Raw genomic sequence first — 15,062 nt, 5'->3', positions numbered from 1 at the left:
ATGTAACAAATGGAGTATAATAAAACTACAAACATATCAAGAACAGCTATTTATACTTCCAATTTATATTTATCGTGTTAATAATATATAATTTTGTAAATATGAATTTTATCTTTTATAAAATATATTCATACGGGTACGTAAATACATGCATTTTTCACAATACAAATATTCGAAGATATACGTGGTCTTGAAACCATAGTCTTCAGCACTAAGCCTATCAACTAGGGATTCACAAACTTAGAGAGAATCCCCGAAAACAAACAAGGAAAATAACAATTTTGTAATAAGCGTGATGGCTGTTCTTCAAAACTGTACGATAACATTAACATCAAAATACTAAAAAACACAGTAGACTATGAAAGTAATTTCATATAACTTTGCATGGACCTTGTGTTTCGATTTTTCTTGGAGTTTTCATCGTGGACATAACTGTAGAATCATTCTCGTAAGATATGTAGTGACGGATGGATGATCTAAAATAATAAAAATCAATTTATAAGCATCTGTTACAATTATTAAAAATTAAGCCATATACTCTCTAACAATAAACAAAATCGAATAAAAATGAGAGTTCTTCTTCCAATTGTACGTTAAAGTTTTGATATTTCTAAATTATAATATAAAGAATTTGGTATATAGCTAAGAAAAACAACATTTATGTAACACAGTCTGAAATACTCGTATATCAAGTGCCTTTAAATACTATTTTAGTAGTTTTGAAATTTCAGTTTTTTTGTAAGTATTAATATATTAGGTGTTTATGAGAGCATGTATTCTGATCAAATTTTCACGAACGTTTTCCATCTCTCTATCAACATGACGGTGTGTCGTGTCCAAAGAACGATGGTTGGCTACCACTCAATTTTCGATAACATTTCGTACTCTTAAAATCGTCAAGCTACAGCATAACTCGATCGGGCCAAGTGGTAACCGGAATACCCTATATCTGATGAGTATGCTGGGTTGGTTAGACCATCCCATTCGAACTGCAACTTTCAACACCTTCATAATTCTTGTTGTCATACAAGGGAGTGGTTTTGCTTAAGTTACTTTTTGCAAAAATACGCTTCTCAATTTGATCAATTGGTATTGGTAAACCACCTGTAACTACAGTCTCAATTCGGTTTTAGCTGCATGTAATACACTACTCCTTTATGATTCAGTGTCGAGCTGGATGACTCTCGTGGATTAACCCAGAGCATTTTGCGCCTGGCATTTGCATACTAGATCCATATTTCACAGAAAACTTTTCGTTCTTGCCTGGTCAAGAGAAAAACTACGATATTGAAATGGTTTGAAATGCTGTTTTCAGTGAATTCGTGTGGTAGCTATTTTCCCTCCTTTAGGTTATTTTCAACAATTGATATACCAATTATTGAACAATCTGAAAGTTCTTTTTCTGAGAGTTTGAGAGTTTAACGTGGGTTTTTATCCAACATATCTTGTAGTTCATTGTACTTTTACTTAGTTTGGTCTCTAAACCGTCCTTTACCATTAACATCAAACTCACTAATTTAAATCGTTGAAATCACAAACACTTTTATAGAACTACGAAAAAATCATCGAATATAATAGTTAGGTTGGGTTAACTGGTGTTTATATTGATCTCTGCGTTCCAAATTTATATTTTTCTCAATAGATAACATGGATTTCTGGCGGATTAGTTTATATTGTAATTTTATTTTATAAATTAAATTATCAATCTCCAGCTGTATATATTGATATCTGAATTCTGGATTCGCATTTTCCTCAACAGATAACCGATCAAAATTCATACAATATTATGCTTACATTTTTATTATTCATTTTATTAATAAAAATATTAACATCACCTTAAATATAGAAACAAATACAATTTTCTAAATCCATTAATCATAGTTTATTAGATATATTCATTGCTTTAGTGTTTGGGAACTCTTATTACGATACTTGTAGAAGCGACGAGATTACGATTTATGAAAACTGAACTAATTAGCTCTATTTGAAAACACATTTAATTATATCAAAAATCACCTTATTATCATAATTTTACTAATAGAAGAATTAGAATATGCTGTACGAAATTTTGACTCTATTTTAACTGTATATAATAAATATCTTTACCATTTAGAGCTACAGGAAGCCATACGTCATCGATCAACTACACTACCAGATCATCAATAAAATTAAAGCGTTACCTGAATCTATTATAACTGAGATGATGTCTCAAGTCGCTTGTTGATCGACTTCAACCCGAGGAACCATTTTTTATCTATCACCCGTATCGCGCTCACGGAATCTCAGATCATGGATTTCAGCAGTAACCACCGATAAATACTCAACAAGTGCGTAATTCGTCACGGTCACGTGAACAAATATCCATGCAAAATCGTTTCCCTTCCAAACTATAAATAAATGATCAGTGCCAGCGAGCCATCCATACAGCAACCGTAGCCCCCGACGTTCAACACCTCAGTTACGATCTGAGATCAAGTGGAGAACACCTTTCTCTCTCTTTCTCTCTCTCTCCCACACTCTCCACCGAGCACCTCACTGTGAAATCGTCGACGAAGCGGTTGAGATCAGAGTGGTTCGTGAAAGTGCATCGTGGTGTCCAAACGGCCAGGAGAAAGTGGCAGCATCTCTCCGACACATTCGTCCAGCGATTAGCGTCGATTGAAGATGGACGGGAAAGATTTCAGAGAGTTCGGCAAGGCCGCCATTGATTATATCGCCGATTACTACGAGACTATAAGAGACAGGTGAGTTTAATGTTTATTTGCGAGATGGTGATATCTCGATTGTTGTTTATTGTTACACAGTTATCATCTTTTAACGTATCAAACAAATTTAACAATAAAACACTTGTTACAATCTAAAAAATTTCAAGTATAAATGCCTAAATTATTGAATAATCACCAATGTGAAAATATATTTAAGTGGCATGTACACAAATTTTAAATTAAATTGAGTAACTAAATTTCGACATATACTACATAACACGCATTATATAATTAATATAATGGTTTTGTTTAAGATCTAACTCATTATTTATAAAAGAGAAATGCACGACATCCTCTCTATGGTCAAATGTACCGAAAGTATCTCTCATTTATTTGTGTTCGCGACGTTATACTTCTGCTAGAATGTGTTTTACGTTGAAATTTCGAACTTAATTTTTTAGAATAAAAGTAACCGCACTTTTCAGTTTTCTTATCGCGCATGAAATTTCAAGGATTTGCACGACCTCGACATTAACATTCTTTATCATGTTCGACGTTACCATGATAAAGAAGTCGCCCTTCATGACTCCTGGAGAATTTGTTAATTACCTGTTCGATATATCTATCTGAAATCACTATGCTTCTTAGTGCTTAATTGGGATAGACCTATGTCTCTAAAACTCTATTTCTCTCAATTTGATGTCTAACTATTGTAAAAGTTGATGTTTCAATACCAATTAGCTTCCAAGGTTATACTATATTACTATATATTAACTTTTTTTAACAGTTAAATTTATAACAATAAAATTATCTTCATCAGCATTGTTCGTCAGACAATTATCTAATATTTACAGTTGGACTTCTACTTTCTTAAGATTTTTATCTATAGTTAATAGAAAAACTCGTAAGTTGTTTTAAAAACTACTAATATATGTTAGGCATTAGTTTTTCAATAATTCACTAATACCTGTCTTGAAATATCCAACATGTACCCAATTTTAGACGAATATGTTCATGATGACTTTTTTTATTAATCATTTTAAACCAGTTTAACCAATATATTGATTATTACTAATAGCATTTAACATAGTTTTTAATTCATACCTATTTACAATTAATGTATTTATATATAATTGTATCTAACAAGTCCTCCCTATTAATTAAACTTTAATTTAATGAACTTATTAAGAACAATAAAGTTTTAAAGATTTTGTTAGAGAGTTTAATAATTTGTAGACAATAGACAGAAATTTTAGCTATAATATGTTATTAATTGTAATATTTATAGTAATTTTAGATCAAAATAAATAATTAAATCTGATATCTATAACTATTATTTGATTTTTTCATTTTTATTCAATAATGTAATGATATGTTACATACAATTACATACAAGTTCTTTTAATTAACGCTAGTATTTCTTTTGTGAACTCGTTATCTTATTAAATTTTTATATCTAGTTGATTTAAAAGATTACAGTAGTACCCTGAGATTAATGATTTAACAGTTTGGATGTAATTTGTAAACAAATTCTTTGTTGTGCCCCAAAAAATTGATTTTTTATTATGTATTGTGTCTTTTTGGCGGTTTCTTATTTTGTTTGATGGATTTAGTTGAATTCGAAACCAATATATTAGATTCAAATAATTTCTTATACTATTATTTTAGTTCAGAATCATACAAATAAAGACTAAAGTTTAACATAGTAACGAAGGGATACCTAAAATTATTTAAATTAATATTTCCTTTCGTTCTTTTCAACTTTCAACAAGCAACAAACAAAACAGCGTCATAGTAGTAGTACAGTAGTTGAAAAGTTGAAATTCCATATAATTCTTTCCATTTATTTTTATTCCAAATAGTTCTTTACAATAACTTATTTGTTTTTATGTTACCAGGCCTGTTTTATCTAATGTTCAACCCGGATATCTGGGTGATCTCCTTCCCAAGGAACCCCCACAAAATGGTGAATCTTGGCGTGATGTCCTACAGGATGTTGATAGAGTAATAATGCCGGGTATCACTCACTGGCACAGTCCACATTTCCATGCTTATTATCCAACTGCACACTCGTTTCCCTCTGTTGTTGGTGAACTGATGAGCGCAGGATTTGGAGTTGTCGGTTTAAGCTGGGTAAGTAGCCAAAATGATTGAGTCACTTTGTTTCTCCAACCAAACATGGGGATGTATTAATATTTTGACTGGATCAAAGATCACACACACGAAATGTTTTTACGACTTCCACAGTTTTTTTCATTAATCTCTTAGAACTTCAACAATCTGCCAATTATAATAAGTATGATAATATGATTTCCGTTATACTATATAACTCTACTGACATGTAGAAGATCGCTTCAGTAAGTGATCTGCTATACAAACTTATAATCTAAATCTTATTCTAGATGTTTTTAGTGATTCTAAGTGTTTAGTCGGATTGGGAAGGATGAGACGCGTCAGTATCAAGTGATTTGAAAAACGACTCAATAAGAAAGGTGTTATCTTTCATTACGATAACGATGATAAAGTTTTAATGCATCCGTTCTATGATTTCAATTGGTTCAGTTTTTTGTCTTCATCACTATTTCACGCCCATCGTGCTACTGTATTCGTATCCATCCCACTGGAGATTTGATTTAGGTTCAGATTTAGATTCAGTTCAGTTCACAACAATACTGTTTTAAGATATGACCTTTTCAACTCTAATCATCTTGCTGTGTAAGAACTTTGCATTCAATATTACTTTTTAGATAAGAATTTTAGTGGTATTTTAGTGGCTGTATTGTAAATAACGATCCAATCTTTGCATTCTGTATTGTACGTTTGCTCTCTCGTATGGTTTTACTACACGAGCTATCACTATTTATAGTATACGTTCTTGTCGGTAGCCTTTTTTAACCAAAGTAAGAGTTAATTCTTTACAATGCGTTGTTATAAACGCAAAATACAAAAGCGACAGTAATAGATTTATTAAGATATTGAGTAACATTCTTTTCTAATAATCTGTATAACAGTATTTAGGCGAAATGACAAAATTAACCCTTATAACAAGAGTTTAAATTTCTTTTAGTTCCAATTTATGGAATATTCCTTTTCTTTGAGATGTGGAAAGAGGACGTAGGCTAGAAGGAATTAAATCTTGCTGGACTTTGAAACAACTCGTACATTAATTTAGCTATACAGAACAATGTTATTTTAAAACCGTATTAAACCACTGTTGACAAATAGTATCTAGAAATTTATTATAAAAAACTTATATCTACGATATATCTACGAGGCAAATTTAAATGTTTATCTCTTCAATTAATTGTACTATTGAACGAATATATATCACCCCATAACAATATATTATAATACAATCATTAACTTATACTTTAGATTTATTGTAACTATTTTCTGTAGAATTTAGTCAATGAAATCAGATATAAAACAAACTATTATCACAAATAATAAAATGACATTAATTTTAAATAATAAAAATTATAGATTTTTTAAAATTAATGTATTGTTGCTAGTCGTTGCTGGCTAACCTAGCATTTGTTTTTGTAATAACCCAAAGTATAAATCTAGAAGAGCCCATCGGCCCTTATTTAGCCCTTATAGCAATTATGTTTATGTGTTCACTTAAACTGCTATTTCTTTTGAGTCTGTGTCCTGCTCCACTGTTAACAAGAGATGCAATACTTCTGTATTAATATGAGAGTCTAGTATCCCATCATATCTCTTGACCATTTTAATGACATCCTGAGCAACAGTCAGTATCTAAAAGTCTCGGTATAAATAATAATTCCTATAGCATCTAAGTGCTTGTACTTCTTAGCTCTAAAATTTTAATATTTTAAACTCATTTGCTTTATTTTCTTTTTAATGTGCTCTAGAAATTTTAGACAAACTGAATATTTTATAACTATTAGCACGTCTGTTATTTACTTTATTTTATGTAATAAACAAATTTAGCTCGTAACAAAATTATTTCCGAATATAAGACAGTTTAGTATAATCACAAAATATGGAGTATTTTCATATTTTTTATTGACAGTAAGTTTTAATATATGAAAGGGTTTGGAAAACAGAAACTATTAATTTACTTGAAAACATTATTTTGTTTAATGGATAGAAAAGACGTTTTTGTTTGAACGGCTGTAAAAAGCGACACCGAGGGTTCTTTTTTATTAGGAAACAGACCCCTCCGTCTCACTCGTTCACCATTCTGGTAGATTTTACGCAGAAGGTCGGATAGTCAGGACTGTATTATATAACAAATATAGATAGGATTTTATAAAATGATAAATTGGGCATATATTTAAAGCCGTAAAATATAAAACAGATAATAATACTTGCAACTTCAGATTAATTAAGCTTTATTCAAATAATTAAAAATATAAGTGCATATTTATTGATAAAAATAGTTATATAATATGAGAAAAAAAAACAATTACGAACAAATTATTCCGTGAAAGATAAGCAATTAGTTTAATAAACATAATATTGGCTGCCGAGAATTCTAAAACACGTACGAGTTCAATAAACACTATCGACACTGGCAGTGATTCTGTTAGAGGCAGATTCTAGGTCACGGAAAACAACCTTACATTACCTTATTCCATTGAGATTTGACGTCGTAATTGTTAGAATTGCATTAACACGTTTTTCGTTTTCCTCCGTACATTCCTAAATGTCTTGCGAGAATTCCTCCGGTTGACTTGATCGGCCAGTTCAAAGCACCACATGTTTGTTTTTAAAGCACGTTCATTAACCTACAAATATAGAATCGATGGCATTATAATTAAATCACCTGTGGCTATCGTGTTTTCAGTTACATGATCGTTACATAAATACTTAAGAGTCCCTAATTCTGAAATATAGTCATTGGGTGTCGGATTTTTTATATCAAATTCAAATAAAAAATTGCTTTATTAGAATGAAATTAAAAAATATTATTAATGACATTATCTACCGTTATGATATCATCATTATGTATCACATATAATCAGTAGTGATTCCATTTATGATTTCATTTAGTTTTACCAGTTCATAGATCTAATAGTAGTAGTAGTAGTACATCCCTATCAGTTTTAAAGTGTTTATCTTGAATCATAATCAATCAAATTTTAAATCAACTTTTAAATCAACTTTTAAATCAATATCTATAAAATGTGAATCAATGTATTTAGACAAAGAAGCGTATATTTTGTTACCTATGTTATTTCTTCCAATTTTTTTGTAAAATGTCTGTCTGTTAAGGCTTAGAGCAATCTTTGCGATATGGTTGGCATTGAAAAACCATTTGGCTTGATAATTAATGATAAATGAAAGTAAAGACAACTGACAGGCCGTTTGCTATAGTTAATCATAACGGGAACTAGTCAGAGCAAGCGCAAACCTTAAAACACTTGGCAAGAAAGCGGTATATAAAATTAAATAATAAGGCGAATTAGTCATATTACAGGAGCTTTTGCTTGTCTAAAATGGTCGGCCTTTTAACTGTTAACACTGTGGAGATTTGGTGAAGAACATTCAAATACAAGAAATTTAAGAATATAATTTATAAGTCTATAGACTAGAAATGCAATCAACCATATTTTTAAATGGCACATTCAGTATTGAGAAATTATTACATCAACTTTGGTCGGTCATCTTTCGCGAGATGTAATCTCTCAAGAGAAAAGTATTATAAGGCTTGTAGTGTTGTAATGACTTTATCAGATTTTTGTGGATACACTTGCGATTTAATACGTTTTTACTATATTCTATGAGGATATATTAATGATTTATATTACTGTTATAACTAAAACAAGTGCCCTTGCGGTAAATATCCATCAAGCTATTCGTGATATATGTTACAAAATTGAATTAAGAGATTGGGTTACTTGGTGAACCACGACAGCCATTTAGTTGAGATTATTTTCTACAAATATCCAAATGTCATTATCGTTCAAATAAAGTAGCATCATTTTGAAATAATTAATAATCAAAAATTAATCATATAATTAAGCAATATTGCTTAAAAAAATTTAAAAGACAGTGTAAAGATCATCAAAATGAGATATCTTATGTGAAGTGTATATTTATTTTATTACAGTTTTTATAATGATAAATTACGCCGTAATATATTATAGTATTATTATATATGAATACGGCAATATTATTTTATATGAATTTTAAGTTTCACTGTTTGTTATATGTACATATTTTTAATACATATTTTTGAGAAATATACTAATAATACTATTTTTACATAGCTTATTAAATTTAACATTTTATTCTTATATAACCCATTTTAGTCTAAAACAAAAATACGTGCTTTTTATCACTTAGTTACTGGACATTTGTTTACTATTATTGCAAAATTTATATAACGCACGACCGTCTAGAAACTTTTCTCATAATGAAAGTGTTCCATTTCACCAATACCAGTGACACCTGTGGCTTACCAAATCGGTGACATTTTTTTACGTTTACACAATATTACATAAAATAAATAATACGTTTTTTAAATTTTATTTCATAGATTGCCAGTCCTGCTATGACTGAATTGGAAGTGGTAATGATGAACTGGATGGGAAGGATGTTGGGCTTGCCGGAGGAATTCCTCAATTGCTCGGAAGGACCTGGCGGAGGTGTTATACAGGTAATATATAACTAAATCTAACACATTGGCTGAAAAGTTCTTTATTGTGTAATTTAAGTGGCTTTATTCATTAACATAATCTCCATCAAGAACAACACAATCAATCATCACTTTTGTAGCGATTTATCTCTTGCCTCAAAATAGGCCCATGACCAGTTGCTGTCCACTCAGATAACGATCGTTTTGATTCCGGAGTGAAGTGATGGATCCATCTTTCATCCGTTGTTACATATTGACGCAAAAATTCCTTTTTGTTACGTTTAAACATATCCAGACACTGCAAAGAATCATCAACACGTTGTTGGTTTTGACAAACAGTAAGCAATTTGAACAGAACTTTCTTATAGTCAAATGTTCATGCAATATAAAACCAACACGTTCTTTTGATACCTTTACGATGTTATCTAACTCACGTAACTTCACTTTTCGACCATTCAAACCGATTTTGTAGAATATTGTTTCATATTTTCTGGTGTTATCATTTTATCTGAACGTCCACTGCGTTCTGCATCATCGGTATCTCTACGACCAGGTTTGAAGTCAGCAAACCGTCGTTTTATTGTTGTTTCTGATGGAGTGGAGTCCTTATAATACTTGTAATAGCCATTGCCTTGCTTGAATGGTATTTTTTCCCATCAAGAAGCACTGTAAGATTAAAACATAACATTTTCTTGGATCCATTGTTTTAAAAATTACAAAAGTATGGTCACTCTTGTCACACTAACTCACAAACTTATGAGTAGAATATCATGAAGCTTCAATAGCTTTCTTTTGACGGCTAGTACTAACAGAAAAAGTGATGAATGTAATAAAAGTAGCTCCATCTATGTGTTAAGCCCGGGACTTTCCAGCCCCTGTCTTATGTATAAAAAATTTACTTTAAATTTACCTCCTTTATCAAACTCAAAATATAAAAATATAAATACATTTAAAAGTGGAAAACTTATATCCTAAACTATATATTTTGATTCAAGAATACTATTGTGGTCAAATACGTGAAAATCTTGGTGGATTTTCACGATCATTATGACTTCTGTGCCAAACTATTACGATAACTGACTTTTTCAGACGGTATTGATTCATTCGAATTTAGAGCGATTTCTTTGTTAAACACCTAACTCATATCATTCTCCAAGCATCTAATTTGCCTAATTTGGATTTAGATTCATCAAATTTTTCTATAAGGTTTTGGATCAATCAAAGATAATAATGATGAATTGACTAAGACTTCAAATGGTATCCCAGTGATTGAGTTCAACAACTCTTGTGTAGGTCTGAAATTATTTTTGACAAAAATGCATTCTAATCTTAAACTACGGTATGAGTTTTGAATGGACAGAATACATTTAGAGAAAAATTATTATTAAATTATTTTCATTTTATTTTAAAAGACTTTATTAATATGTTACGGAAATTTATGTTTTAGGCATCAGCTAGTGAATCCACATTTGTAGGACTGTTGACCGCCAAAGAAAAGAAAGTTAAAGACCTAATGGATGAAAATACGAGCATGAGCGAAGCTGAAATCAAAGGAAAACTGGTCGCTTATTCGTCCGATCAGTCAAATTCATCTGTCGAAAAAGCTGGCTTATTAGGTATGACTATTTATTTCATTATTTCTTTTTGGAAATTTTTAGATCATCTGTAATCAATTGAGAATGTTTTTTTGAAGTCACAAATTTTGAAACATATGGTCAAGTGTTGGCATATCAAAGTTATTTTCTCTTATTACTATTTTATAACAGACTCTTTTTATTCTCATACAGGTTTATCAATTATAATAGCTAATATATAGCAATCTCCAGTAATGTTATACTGAAACATTTTAGGTTGATTAGAGCACCATTTTTACCTAATAAGAACAATACTTATAGCGTGCTATAACAATTTTCTTTAAATTAAAGAAAAAAAGCCTCTGTTGACAACAAAATAACAAATTGAACAGCAAATTCAGAAAAAAAATCGACTTGATTATAGTACATAACTATTATATCTTAATTACATAACCTGTTACAAAGCTTTACTTTTTAATAAGTAACACAATAAATATAAGGTATATAATAATGGATAACATTTCATGACTTATTTCTTATCTAACTAGAGCTTATATATGAACTGTATAATTATTCTTACAACAATCAACAAAAAACTTTAGTTTCCAATGTATGTAATTAATTTTCTATGCTTTCGACTGTTTGCAATTTATTAACCGCAATTTAAAAAAAATCGCTATTAACCAACCAACAATAGCATACATATAATTCTTGTATCACACAATTTGCAACCATTCGCTGCCAATAGGTTTTATGTGTTTATGTAAAAAAGACTCATTAGTTATCTATCAGCTTTTCCTAATGAGGGAAAAACAATCAGTCAAGGCTAGCACTAATTATATAAATTTTTCTTCGAGTACCATTGTAATGGTGCTTATATCTCTTGTATGGACATAATAGCACTGTAGGCCAATTGAATGCAAGAATAAAATTAAGTTTAAAACATATTACTACCTTATTTAAAATTACAAAACAAAACAATACCTTTAATGATTCAAACATTATAATTATTAAAGATATATCAATATCTTAGAATTATTAATTTAGTTAATAGTTAACATATATTATTAAACAATCACATGATAGGAGAATTACAATTAGTAGTCAATTAAATAATGTTAGAAATAAAGAAATAAATATGTATTATATGATTTTCGTTAACTGGACACCCTCTGTATATATCTCTGCCTTTCTATATATATATATATATATATATATATATATATATATATATATATATATATATATATATATACATAAATATCGTTTTAGCTAAAATAACCAAAAGTATAACAAATATTAATTTATTAGATATATTTCTTTAAATTAATATTTAAAAAATAGAGACTTATTATTTCTATTTTAATATTAATTAGTGTTACACATAACATTTTTTTATTATTTGCCGTTATATCATCAAAAATAAAGAAAATGTTGTTCCCTTTGATATTTAACTATTCAAAAATTTTACATGATTTTGATTATGTTTGCTAGTTTACCATGTAAAGTATACAAATTAATAAATGAAATTATAGGTTCTATGACAATGCGACTATTACCAACCAACGAACATGGTCAATTAACTGCAGAAACATTACAAGAAGCTATAAACAAAGATAGGGAAGCCGGAATGATACCATGTTACTTGGTAGCAAATTTAGGTAAATATTTCTCATTTTAAATATATTCTACTAGGTATTATTAACTGGTAACGTTTTCTATACCTACCGTTTTCTATATATCTGGTTTCGTTTCTAGGTACCACCCCTACTTGTGCATTTGATAACCTGGAAGAGCTCGGTCCAATTTGCAAAAGGGAAAAAGTATGGCTCCACGTGGATGCTGCCTATGCGGGAACTGCCTTCATCTGCCCAGAATACCGACACTTTATGAAGGGTGTTGAAATGGCCGATTCGTTTAACTTCAACCCACATAAATGGATGTTGGTGAACTTCGACTGTTCCGCCCTGTGGATCAAAGACGCTAAATACTTAGTGGAAGCGTTCAACGTTGAAAGGATATACCTCAAGGACCAACACAAAGGTCTGGCTCCAGAATATCGACATTGGCAGATCGCCTTAGGTCGCAGATTCAGAGCGTTGAAGATCTGGTTCGTGTTGAGGATCTATGGCGTCGAAGGAATACAAAATCACATAAGGAAACAAATTGGTCTTGCTCAATATTTGGAGGAGCTCATCAAGAGTGACAACAGGTTCGAAGTGTGTACGTCCAGCATGGGTCTGGTAACATTCAGGTTGAAAGGCGACAATTCTCTCACTCAGAAACTACTCCAAAAGATTTCCGATAGGAAGAACCTGTTTTTGATCGCGGGTCATGCAAATGGAAGGTTTGTCATCCGATACGCTGTTTGCAGTCGACTTACTGAGAAAAGAGACGTTGATTACTCGTGGAAGGAGATCATGGAGGTTACAGAGGAACTAATACCTTCCAAATACAAGTCGCACGATCTGGAGAAACCAACCATTGCACCTCTGGATATACAAACAATAAGTGGGAACGTGGAGAAGTCGAAATAGTTTTAATGCATTAAATGAATCGGTTAGCATTAATGCGTAAATGTTAAGATAGTTGACTGTTTTTAGAGTTTTTGAATACCAGTTCAGAACTTTAGCAATTTTTTACTTGTACATATTATATATGGGTATTATAAAGTAATGAAATAAAATATTAATAAGATATCTTCGTTGTGCTTTTAAATTTACAGTTACCCATTCATATCAAGCTACCAGAGAGAGATACATTTGTTAAAGGAACCGATATGATATAAACAAATTTGCAAACAATCATTCCAATTGACGTAAATGGCAATAAACTTGACAACAATAAAAATATAAGCTAAGGCGACTCTCTAATTACATTAAATCCAATACTTTTTTCTTAATTTACCAAACCTACAGTATCTGAGATAATAATTTGTAATTAGTTATATTAATTATATTGTAACTCTTTATCAGATCCTTAAAAATAATTATAAAGCTTTTCAATTTAGAAACATATTCACAAGTTCATTGGCGATCTACATAGTTTCCTGCGGCACAATATCTGACAGTGTGACCATCTTTTGAAGTCGGGCTTGAAACAGTCCTGGGCAGAGCTTTCTTTACGGTATAGTCGCCAATGTAGAACCATAAGGTTTGAGAATTAATGACACAAGTACCAAACCCTTCATAGATTGTCTGTTACTGTAAATCTCAACAGAATCAAATTAAAGTAAATGGAATTACTTGGTATCAGTATCAGAAGCCGAATTGATCAATAAGTGACGGAATTCAGGTTGTAGTTATCTTCTTTGTCTCAAGAATAATGAAATATTAAAATAGTATATTATGTGCACTTAACAAATCGATTAAAATGTATTACCTATAAAGGTAAAATATATCGGAATAGACTTGGCAGAATAAATAGTAAAAATCAGAATATGTTAGCCGCTGCATTAGTAAAATAGCGTCGCATTTTTAATGAATTAGAGATTGCTCTGCTAGCTTATTGACCAATCTATTATATCAGAAGTGCTAGGTTTATCAAATAAAAGAGGGACATGTTTCTATAGGAATATATATTTATTGTTGAACAACACAAATGTAAACAAAATTCATTTAAAAAATGAATAACTCAGTAAATAAATAATATATTTAATAATTTAAAATCTAGATGCTAAAATATCAGTAAATCAAATACCATAATAACAAACGCAATGCAAGCAAATTATTATGCACTAGTATAACAGATTAGTACAGTTCTGAAATATTGCTACCAGGTGGTTCTATTCTCTATTATTATTTGTTTTTCTAGTAACAACAATGATTATTTTGTGATATCTTTTGTTTTACATAAACAAAGCATTTCCTAGTGTACGGAGCAATTATCTTGACTCATAGCACTCGAATGAAATTATTTTCTCAGAACTAAAAAATATTTGTTCTCAACGCAACTGACTTTCAACACTTAGAGGAAAAGAAAATTAAAAATATTCACTAATAGCCAACCAAGTAGACCGTGCGTATGTATATCGTACAACTTACTGCCATTTATTGTCAATAAAATGTATGTTGGTTCGGAAAAAAGAACTTATTAGTTAACTAAATATCTTTTCTATCTGAGGAATAAACAATTTATCAAGGTTGACATTAATTATATAATGTATATAATTTTTTC

At 30.3% G+C, this 15,062-nt stretch overlaps 1 protein-coding gene and 1 long non-coding RNA gene across 2 annotated transcripts; one reads left to right on the top strand and one right to left on the bottom strand.

The window, feature by feature from the left end:
• On the bottom strand, positions 1-2,319 carry LOC143203101 (uncharacterized). Its single transcript, XR_013007281.1, has 2 exons — positions 2,181-2,319; positions 1-476 (listed from the first exon to the last, which is right to left on the bottom strand). It is a non-coding gene; the product is annotated as an uncharacterized LOC143203101 (long non-coding RNA).
• Positions 2,320-2,417: 98 nt separating this feature from the next.
• Positions 2,418-13,585, top strand: LOC143203100 (3,4-dihydroxyphenylacetaldehyde synthase 2). The gene is made up of 6 exons (XM_076415220.1): positions 2,418-2,744; positions 4,604-4,838; positions 9,214-9,333; positions 10,760-10,928; positions 12,422-12,547; positions 12,645-13,585. The coding sequence occupies exons 1-6, from the start codon at positions 2,665-2,667 to the stop codon at positions 13,421-13,423; spliced, it is 1,509 nt and encodes a 502-aa protein (XP_076271335.1). The 5' UTR covers positions 2,418-2,664; the 3' UTR covers positions 13,424-13,585.
• Positions 13,586-15,062: the final 1,477 nt, after the last annotated feature.

The sequence above is a fragment of the Rhynchophorus ferrugineus genome, unplaced genomic scaffold, assembly GCF_030347505.1.
Source record: "Rhynchophorus ferrugineus isolate W39M unplaced genomic scaffold, kcgeb_rfMv2 rfM9, whole genome shotgun sequence".
Lineage (NCBI taxonomy): Eukaryota > Metazoa > Arthropoda > Insecta > Coleoptera > Curculionidae > Rhynchophorus > Rhynchophorus ferrugineus.
This window is presented reverse-complemented; position numbering and strand designations above follow the sequence as displayed.